The sequence below is a fragment of the Chiloscyllium plagiosum genome, chromosome 17, assembly GCF_004010195.1.
Source record: "Chiloscyllium plagiosum isolate BGI_BamShark_2017 chromosome 17, ASM401019v2, whole genome shotgun sequence".
NCBI lineage: Eukaryota > Metazoa > Chordata > Chondrichthyes > Orectolobiformes > Hemiscylliidae > Chiloscyllium > Chiloscyllium plagiosum.
In genome coordinates this window covers 65033172-65044419 of record NC_057726.1, presented here as the reverse complement: position 1 = coordinate 65044419, position 11248 = coordinate 65033172, and the positions used below count along the sequence as shown (strand labels likewise).

Below are 11248 nucleotides of genomic sequence, written 5' to 3'. Positions count from 1 at the left end.
GGTAAAAACAATGACTGCAGATGCTGGAAACCAGATTCTGGATTAGTGGTGCTGGAAAAGCACAGCAGTTCAGGCAGCATCCGAGGAGCAGTAAAATCAACGTTTTGAGCAAAAGCCCTTCATCAGGAATACAGCAATAATGGGTAGGAAACAAAGAGTGGGAATAAGGGGATATTTTTCAGATTGGTGATCTGTAACAAGTGGGGTTCCACAAGGATAATTGCTGGGATTACAATGGTTTATCATATATAGTAATGACTTGAAGTAAGGAAGTGAATGTATTGTTGCCAAACATTTGTCGAACAAAAGAAAAGTATTATTATTGAACAGTGGAGCTGGCTCAAGTATTTTCCAAGCCATACTTGCTGTTACATTTCAGTCACACACTTGGGTCAACTAGATTATAAATATCCACATTGATAACTAACTGTCAATATCTATTTCTCATACTTTAACAACTGCCTTCCCCCTACTGTGGCTGTGTAGTAACTTGGTTTTGCAGTTGCAAGATCACCAGCCTGTTGTGTCAAGAAATTTGTATGTCCCAACTGCTTACAATATTCCCATAATATTTGCTACTTATTAAGTTACAATAAAACTTCAACCATTGTTCCTTCACCTTCTATCCAGGCTTCACCTGCCTTTGTCTCATCTCCCCACATGAAATACAATGGGAGATTGCCCAGTTACACGCACGTTAGATCAAAACAAAAATTTCCTAACTTCAGAGCTACGGTGATGAAGAGTGTCTCAAACTCACCTGAAGCTTCTTCTGATGAAATTCATCCACGTCATCGTTAAAATATTCCGAAGAATTCTGCAAGGGGACAAGAAGAAAAGAATATTTTCTTGTCAAACAAATGCTCCAGGCCCACATTCCACTTCATTGTCACCGCAGCACATATCAATCCTGACCTGTCCTTAATGCAGCAGCCAGTTAGCGGATACCACAGTGTTGACCATGGCAAATTCAAAGGTGGCTGATAATTTGGAATATTATTGCAGCAATACATATTATATAAACAGACACACGAGGAATCTTAATTATTGAACTTATTCAAGTCATTAAGTTATCTTCTGTCTTCCCATTTCCACAGTGTTATTGAAGAGAAGTTTGTTTTGTTCACAGAATCACATTTTTTAAACTGAAAATTCAGAAAAATTACAACTTGTGAGCATTGATACACATGTAGATGTGTTTTATGACTAAATCTCAAGCAATTTTACAGCATCCGTGGAGTGAGAGATCATTTCATTCTTCAATTACACTTAAAACAGAATAAAACATGAGAAACATAGGACAGAGATGACTTAAAGTTTTACCACTGGTGTTATCAAAGAGAGTTCTAAAAAATGTCAGACATAGAACCAAATATTTCAGGTGACCTATGGCTGGTGGAGGCACTCAGATGACAAGCAACATGAATTCGACTGGGACAATACTACTATTATAGGACAAGCCAAACAGAGAACAGCCAGGGAATTCCTAGAGGCATGGCACTCATCCACAGATTCAATCAATAAGCACATCGACCTGGACCCAATACACCGACCACTGCAACGGACAGCTGGAACTGACAACCGGAAGCGACAGATTCAAACCACTATAAATGCCACAGGAAAGATCACAGAAGCGCTTCACAGGAAGCTCCCAAGCACTGAGGATGTCACCAAGACAGGGGACGAAACGTCTGCAACACAAATTCCCAGCTCGGCGAACACAACTACCTTCAGCATTCAAGATAAGGATGGGGAAAAGGATCCAGCAGTCTGAACAGTAAATAAAGACCACTTTTTTTCAATAATCCCTGCAGACGTATAGGATCTGACATTATACCTTTCCCAAGAAAGGGATTTTGTAAAATATCTGCAAAGCATTGTGGCAAATTACACATCCCTGGACTGTGGTCATGGGCGCCTTTGCCGGGAACATGGTGGAATTTCGCAAAGATTTCCCTGTTGGAGCAACACTATTCATATCCAACGGGTCTTGCAAAACACCTTCTTGAGCACAATCAACTTTTCCAATGAAACGTGCCTCTAAATTTCTCTGCATAACCTCACGTGCATGATATTTAAACAAGTTCTGAGTGGTATGTTGCACGATGGTTCACAGCTCTACACGTTTATAGCTTAACAAGAACATTATACACAACCCATAACCTGCTCTCTGGAAAGCCGAATCATGGTTGGATCAATCTCGTTGCACTCCCCATGGGCAAACGCCACTAGCATGTTAGGTCATATAGCCACTTGCACCTGAAAGGTTTCCCATGTTCCAAGTAGCCTCTCTCAATCAACCTGCAGTTTCAACCCTTTTGCAGGAGTGCCTCATACCTTCACCAATTCCCCATTCTATCTCCAGCTGGATGGCAACCAGTGAATCAGCCAACACTTCCTTGCTTGATTCAGCATGACATGTCAATTTGAAGTGGTCCTCCCAATGTGTTCTGCAATCTATCTAGCAACAGAGCCCACTTTGACAGGCCGATACAATCACTGTATCCAATCGGGCAACACTCGTCATCCTCGTCTGAGCATATAAGCTACCCGTTAAGTAGGAGTAATATTGATTAAAGAAATTAGCATACTGAATTAGCAATCTGACCAAGGTTTAGAACATGGAATATAACAGCGCAGTACTGGCCCTTCGGCCCTTGATGTTGCGCCGACCTATGGGACCAATCTGAAGTCCATCTAACCTACACTACTCCATTCTCGTCCATATGCCTATTCAATCACCATTTAAATGCCATTAAAGTTGGCGAGTTTACTACTGTTACAGGCAGTGCATTCCACGTCCCTACTACCGAGTAAAGAAACTACCTCTAACATCAGTCCTATATCTATCACCCCTCAATTTAAAGCTAGCCATCACCATCCTAAGCACCTATCTAACCCTCTGATTATATGTCTCAATCAAGTCACCTCTCAACCACCTTCTCTCTAACGAAAACAGCCTCAAGTCCTTCGGCCTTTCCTCGTAAGGCCTTCCCTCCATACCAGGCAACATCCTAGTAAATCTCCTTTGAAGCTTCCCCATCCTTCCTATAATGCGGTGACCAGAACTGTACGCAATACTCCAAATGTGGTCACACCAGAGTTTTGTACAGCTGAAGCATGACCTCCTGGCTCCGAAACTAAATCCCTCTGCCAATAAAAGCTAACATACAGTATGCATTCTTAACAACCCTATCAACCTGGATGGCAACTTTCAGGGATCTAAATACCTGCACACCGAGATCTCTCTGCTCATCTACACTACCAAGAATCTTACCATTAGCCCACTGTCCACCCTATCTAACCCTCTGATTATCTTATGTCTCAATTAAGTCACTTCTTAACCTTCTTCTCGCTAACAAAAACAGCCTCAAATCCCTCAGCCCTTCCTCGTAAGGCCTTCCCTCCATACCAGGCAACATCCTAGTAAATCTCCTCTGCATCCTTTCCAAAGCTTCCACATCCTTCCTATAATGCAGTGACCAGAACTGTACACAATACTCCCAAGTGCAGTCGCCGAGACAGCTGTAGCATTACCTTGTGACTCTGAAACTCAATCCCTTTACCAATAAAAGCTAACACACGTATGCGTTCTTAACAATCCTATCAAACTAGTGGCAACTTTCAAGGATCTATGCACCTGGACATCGAGATCTCTCTGCTCATCTACATTACCAAGAATCTTACCACTCACCTATGATTCTGCATTCCTGTTATTCCTTCCAAAGTGTATCATCTCACACTTTTCCACATTAAACTCCATTTGCCACCTCTCAGCCCAGCTCTGCAGCTTAACTATGTCTATCTGTAACCTACAACATCCTTCAGCACTATCCACAACTCTACCGACCTTAGTGTCATCCGCAAATTTACTAACCCATCTTCCTATGCCCTCATCCAGGTCTTTTATAAAAGTGACAACCAACAGTGGACCTTAAACAGATTCTTGCAGTACCCCACCAGTGACAGAACTCCAGGATGAATATTACCCATCAGCCACCACCTTTTGTCTTCTTTCAGCTAGCCAATTTCTGATCCAAACTGCCATATCACCCTCAATCCCTTGCTTCCGTATTTTGCGCAATAGCCTACCATGGGGAACCTTATCAAATGCCTTGCTGAAATCCATATACATCACACTGACTACTTACCCTAATCCACCTGTTTGATCACCATCTCAAAGAACTCAATAAGGTTTGAGGGGCACGGCCTACCCTTCACAAAACCATGCTGACTATCCCTAATCAACTTATTCCTTTCTAGATGATTATAAATCCTATCTCTTATAACCCTTTCCAACACTTTACCCACAACTGAAGTAAGGCTCACAGGTCTATAATTACCAGGTTGTCTCTACTCCCTTCGTGAACATGGGGACAACATTTGCTATCCTCCAGTCTTCTGGCACTATTCCTGTAGACAATGATGACAAAGATCAAAGCCAAATGCTCTGCAATCTCTCCCCTGGCTTCCCAAAGAATCCTAGGATAAATCCCATCCAGCCCAGGGGACTTATCTATTTTTACACTTTCCAGAATTGCTAACACCTCCTCCTTGTGAACCTCAATCCCGTCTGGTCTAGTAGCCTGTATCTCAGTATTCTCCTCAACATTGTCTTTTTCTAGTTGAATATTGACGAAAAATATTCTTTAGTGATTCCCCATTTCCTCTGACTCCATGCACAACTTCCCACTACTATGCTTGATTGGCCCTAATCTTAGAGGAGAAAGTGAGGTCTGCAGATGCTGGAGATCAGAGATGGAAATGTGTTGCTGGAAAAGCGCAGGTCAGGCAGCATCTAGGGAACAGGAGAATTGACGTTTCGGGCATTAGCCCTTCTTCAGGATACTGAATTCCTGAAGAAGGGCTAATGCCCGAAACGTCTATTCTCCTGTTCCCTAGATGCTGCCTGACCTGCTGCGCTTTTCCAGCAACACATTTCCATCTCTGGCCCTAATCTTAGTCATTTTTTTATTCCCGATATACCTATTGAAAAGCCTTCGAGTTTTCATTGATCCTATCCACCAATGACTTCTCATGTCCCCTCCTGGCTCCTCTTAGCTCTGTCTTTAGATCTTTCCTGACTAACTTGTAACTTTCAAGTGCCCTAACTGAGCCTTCACATCTCATCCTAACAGAAACCTTCTTCCTCTTGACAAGCGATTCAGTTTCCTCGGTAAACCACGCCTCCCTTGCTCAGCCACTTCCTCCCTGCCTGACTGGTACAGACTCATCAAGGACCCGCAAAATCTGGTCCATGAATAAGCTCCACATTTCAATTGTGCCCATCCCTGCAGTTTTCTTCCCCATCCTAGGCATCCTAAATCTTGCCTAATCGTATCGTAATTACCTTTCCCCAGCTATAACTCTTGCCCTGCGGTATATACCTATCCCTTTCCATCACTAAAGTAAACATAACCGAATTGTGGTCACTATCACCAAAAGTGCTTGTCTCCCTCCAAATCTAACATCTGGCCGGGTTTGTTGCCCAGTACCAAATCTAATGTGGCTTTGCCCCTTGCTGCCCTGTTTACATACTGTGTCAGAATACCTTCTTGCACACATTGGACAAAAACTGACCCTTTTAAAGCATTTGAAGTATAGTATTCCCAGTCAATCTTTGGAAAGTTAAAGCCCTACCCTATCGAGGATCACCTTTGCTATCCTTTCCTCTACATCTCTGGAACTATTTGGAGGCCTATATAAAACTCCCAACAGGGTTACCTCTCCTTTCCTGTTTCTAATCTCAGCTCATACCACCTCAGTAGACGAAGCCTCAAATGTCCTTTCTGCAACCGTAATACTGTCCTTGACTAACAGCTCCTCACCGCCCCCTCTTTTACCATTTTCTCTGTTCTTACTGCAACATCTAAATCCCGGAACCTGCAATAACCATTCCTGTCCCTGCTCTACCCATGTCTCTGAAATGGCCACAACATTGAAACCACAGGTACCAACCCATGCTGCAAGTTCACCCACCTTATTCTGGATGCTCCTGGCGTTGAAGCAGACACAGTTCAAACTAACTTCTCGATTGCCAGTGACATCTTGAAATCTTAGTTGTGAATTCACTACTCTCAACCTCCTATATACCCTGACTACAATTTCGGTTCACATCTCCTTGCTGAATTAGCTTAAACCAAGAGCATTAGTAAATTTCTCCCCCCCAGGATATTGGTACCCCTCTAGTTCAGGTGAAGACCATCCTGCTTGTGGAGATCCCACCTACCCCAGAAAGAGCTCCAATTATCCAAGAATCCAAAACCCTCCCTCCTGCACCATCCCTGGAGCCACATGTTCAACTCCTCTCTCTCCCTATTCCTTGCCTCACTAGCATGCGGCACGGGCAACAAACCAGAGACAACAACTCTGTTCATCCCAGCTCCCTTAATTTCTGCCTTAAATCCCCATCTCTCTTCCTACCTATGTCGTCGGTGCCTATATGGACCATGACTTGGGGCTGCTCCTCCCCACCTCAAAGATCCCGAAAACACGACCAGAGACATCACGGACCCTGGCACCTGGGAGGCAACACACCAACTGAGAGAGTGTCTCGTCCTCACAGAACCTCCTATCTGTCCCCCTAACTATGAAGTCCCCAATGACTACTGCTCTGCTCCTCTTCCCCCTTCCCTTCTGAGCAGCAGGGACAGACTCTGTGCGAGGGGTCTGTGCCTCACTGCTTTCCCCGGTAAGTCATTTCCCCCCCCCCCAAGCAGTATCCAAAACGGTATACTTATTGTTGAGGGGAATGGCCACAGGGGATCCCTGCACTGCCTGCCGGTTCCCTTTCCGTCCCCTGACTGTAACCCACCTGCCTCTTTCTTGTACCTGAGGAGTGACTACCTCCCTGTAACTCCTCTCAATAACCCCCTCTGCCTACCGAATGATCCGAAATTCATCCAGTTCTAGCTCCAGTTCCCTAACGCGGTTTTCCAGGAGCTGGAGTTGGGTGCACTTCCCGCAGATGAAGTCAGCAGAGACACTAGTGGTGACCCTTACCCCCCACATTCTGCAGGAGGAACATTCAACTGCCCTAACCTCCATGCCCACTATTCTAAATTTCCCAAAGAGACTTGAAATATAAGGAATAAAAAATAAACTCGTTACCTTACCAATCTGGTGCACAGAACTTTTTTTTTGGTTAGAGGAGGAGGATGGGTGGGAGACAATACCCGAGTAGTGTTTCGGGTAACACAACCACACAAATATATGACTTCCCAGAAGTCCTTCGCTCCTCCCTCGCACCTCTCAGCAAACAGAGGCCCTGATGCCTGAAGTAACGTTTTTAAACAGTTAGACTGACCTTCCCAGAAGGTCCTCCCTCACATCTCTCGGCAAATGCTTATGAAGTAAGTTTCCAGTTAAAACGCCTACTTTGTATTGAAATTCTCTCTCGATTGCCGCATCTTGCCCCTTTGTCTTGACAGGCACTCATTAACCAATGTGCTGCTCCACTTAGATGAAGCTGGTTTTGATCAACCTATCGTGGAGTTGGTTACTTTTGACTGCAATGCAACATTAGAATAAACTTCAATCAATTGCATTTGAAGGTTTGCAGTAACTGTTACGGGTAGCATTGGGAAAGGTCAACACCATACCACAGCTGTGGCTTCCTAATTCTGAGCATCCTGAGATATGATATTTACAGCTCACATATGGATGAGCACACCATTTAAGAAAATGAATATGACTGACACAGGTCGCCGACACTCACATTTTACGGATCTCTCTACTGTTATCACCAAGAATCTGAAACAGTCCATCCAGGATTTCTGGCAAATATTCCAGCAAGTTAATATCAGGAACACATTCCAATACCAGGATCTGCGAAGATAATCAAGCTTGAAAATAGTACAAAAGCAGGCAACGCTCAGACATAGCCACACCAAAGTCCCAAGAGTGTCTAGTAGTTCAGATTTAAATTCAAATCAAGAATGCGAATCTATCATTATATTTTGAGGCATGAGGGGAAATTGGATTAAAAACTTTGTGATGCAAATTGAGCTGGTCACTAATGTCAGTACAGGAGGTGAGTGCTGAACAGGTCAGGTGCTAGGAATGTCAGCAGGAACAGCGCTCATATTGGATACCATCTGCTCCACCTCGTTCAGTCAGAAGACCACGGTTGTGAATAATACATTGACTAGTCGTCAGCTAGAATTTGCTGCCCAAATCAATGCTGCTGGACCAGCAGTAGAAAAGTTACCTTCCTCCTCAGTTTTAAAATACTTTGAACCACTGGTTCAAACTGCTGATTTTACCAGCACACATAGAAAGAAGTGCTTTTGGGAACTTACCCAGGAGATGATGAATTGTCTTGCATACTGATTGTTGGAATAAATTCGCTCTCTCAAGAGGGGGACAAAGGCCACAAGGTCAAATTTGGAACTTTCTGTGACAATATCCTGTGAAATAAGAAATGACAGCAGGATTTAATAACCCATCGTGGACTAAATAGATATTGGGTATGACAGCTAAGGTATACTACATTGACATTAAACATTTCATATGTAGAATGAAATAAAAAAACAACTTCATAACTCTATGTGAAGAAATCACATCTTGAAAGATCTCAAAATAATCAAAAACCAGAAACCATAATAGAAATTGCTGTAAAAACACAGCAGGTCTTGTAGCATCTGTGGAGAGAAAGTGAAGTTAATGTTTTGGCTTCAACTACCCGACTTCAGAACAAAAGAAGTATCACTGAATCTGAAATTCTGACACTGCTTTCTCCCACAGATGCGGCCAGATCTGCTGATTTTTTCCCAGTAATTTCTGATTTTCTTTCTGATTTCCAGCAGCCTCAGTTCTTTAGTTTTTAAGATCAAAAACCACATGTATCAGCATTGACAAACTGAAATTCTGTGCGACGGTCTTGCATGAAACTGGCTGGGTGCTGTCAAAGGGGAATTAAAAAGGTGAGACAGGGTTTCAAACACACAACACTCTGTATTCCCTTTGGTCTTCCCCCATATTCCACATGTACTTTGAGACATTATAAGTGAGACATTATACAAAGGCCACAGTTGCCCTTTCAGATGGAGGGAAAAGTGTCCACTGCTATATTTCAGAAAGAACAGAGTTCTCCTAGCATACTGGCTAATTGTAATCTCTCAATCGACATCAATATAATCGATTACTAGCTCATTATCTGCTTGTTTGTGAAACTCATTGTGTGCCCTACATTACTACAATGACTACACTTAATAGAGTTAAAAATCACACAACACCAGGTTATAGTCCAACAGGTTTAATTGGAAGCATGAGCTTTCGGAGTGCTGCTTCTTCGTCAGGTGGTTGTGGAGAATAAGATCATGCTCACAGAATTTATAGCCAAAGGAGTCCAGTGTCATGGAGATGTGATACGGTAAACAACCTTAGATTTAAACTTTCATCTTTTGTAATGGGATATGCTGGTTTCTGTTCTATGATATGTAAATTCCATCATGCTCACAGAATTTATAGCCAAAGGAGTCCAGTGTCATGGAATGTGATACGGTAAACAACCTTAGATTTAAACTTTCATCTTTTGTAATGGGATATGCTGGTTTCTGTTCTATGATATGTAAATTCCAGAACTTCTTTTAAATTACAGTTTCAAGATAGCTCAGCTTTTCTAACAATAGGTGTGAAGTCTGTCTGTATCCCAATGCTGGAGGAGTTATAGCCAACTCCTTTGACTATAAATTCGGGGATCACGATCTTATTCTTCACAACCACCCACTGAAGGAGCAGCGCTCCGAAAGCTAGTGCTTCCAAATAAGCCTGTTGGACTATAACTTGGTGTTGTGTGATTTTTAACTTTGTCCATCCCAGTCCAACACGAGCCCCTCCAAGATACATACACTTAAGGTATTCCATTGGCTACAAAATACCATGGAATGATCTCAAACTGTGAAGGCTAAGATATAGTACATTGACATTAAACATTTCACATGTAGAATGAAATAAAAATCAATTTCATAACTCCATGTGAAGAAATCACTTATCTTGAAAGATCTCAAAATAATCAAAAGCCAGAAACTATAATAGAAATTGCTGTAAAAACACAGCAGGTCTTGTAGCATCTGTGGAGAGAAAGTAGAGTTTTTGAAAAGGCTAGTAAACTAAAAATACTTGGCAACATGTCAACAAGAGAGGCCAACAAAAATGCACACACTCCTCTTACAAATACCCTCTCACTTCTGGCCACCCACAACAGATCAACAATGGTAAAGAAGCAATTTCATTACACACTGCCTGTTAAAGTGGATAAACTACAAAGAACATAATATTCACTCCTGTGGACACCGAAGCTCCCCAACACACCATCAAAGCAGCAACTTGCAGTTTTTCATTATTTTATCTGTGGAAAAAGTATTCTGACATTTCATAGAATCCCTACAGTGTGGAAACAGGCCATTTGGCTCACTGGGTACACACTGACCCTCCGAAGAGCACCCCCACTCAGACCCACCCCCGACTCTGGTCCTGTAACCCTGCATTCCCCGTGGCCAATTCACCGAACCTGCACGTCTTTGGACTATGGGTGAAAACAGAAGCACCCGGAGGAAACCCACACGGACATGGGCAGAACATGTAAAATCACACAGTCGATAAAGGCTGAAATCGAAACCAGGCTCCCGGCACTGTGAGGCAGCAGTGCTAACCACTGAGCCACTCCAATTTTATTTGTGCATATCCACAGTTCTTGATCCAGGGCTTTTATATCCTAAATGGGTGATGCACAAATTACGCTATGTTACAATAATCATTGAGAAGACGTTTGTATTTTACAAGTGGGTCTTTAATTTAGGGTAAAATGCAGAGGGTCTGCCTGCCAGTGTGGGGAGTTGTTAAGGTTAAGGGAAAGACAGATTGTTACACTGCAAAGAAGGGCTTCACACAATTGAAGGAAATCGCAGCAGCTTCCTTGTTTACAGTATTCAGACTATTATTCCCCAGTACCCAAGGTGTTAAGAATGCCAGACCATAAACAGTAATGGTGAAAGCAAAAATTGCAGATGCTGGAGATTAGAGTCGAGTGTGTGGTGCTGGAAAAGCACAGCAGGTCAGGCAGCATCCGAGGAGCAGGAAAATCAACGTTTCAGGCAAAAGCCCTTCATCAGGAATGAGGCTGGGAACCTCAGGGGTGGAGAGATAAATGGAAGGAGGTGGAAGGAGGCGGGGCTGGGGAAAATGTATCTGAGAGTGTAATAGGTGGATGGAGGTGAGGTAAAGGTGATAGGTCGGAGAGGAGGGA

At 43.1% G+C, this 11248-nt stretch overlaps 1 protein-coding gene across 4 annotated transcripts in view; it reads right to left on the bottom strand.

Annotated features, from left to right (window-relative positions):
* vac14 (vac14 homolog (S. cerevisiae)) overlaps positions 1 to 11248 on the bottom strand; it is a 330067-nt gene that overhangs the window by 303045 nt on the left and 15774 nt on the right. For all 4 annotated transcript variants that reach the window (XM_043707332.1, XM_043707331.1, XM_043707329.1 and 1 more), the window contains exons 3-4: positions 8301 to 8408; positions 7718 to 7827 (exon numbers count right to left, since the gene is read on the bottom strand). In XM_043707332.1, coding sequence (XP_043563267.1) covers positions 7718 to 7719 — 2 coding nt within the window. In that variant the 5' untranslated portion in view covers positions 7720 to 7827; positions 8301 to 8408. The remainder of the gene's footprint in view (positions 1 to 7717; positions 7828 to 8300; positions 8409 to 11248) is intronic.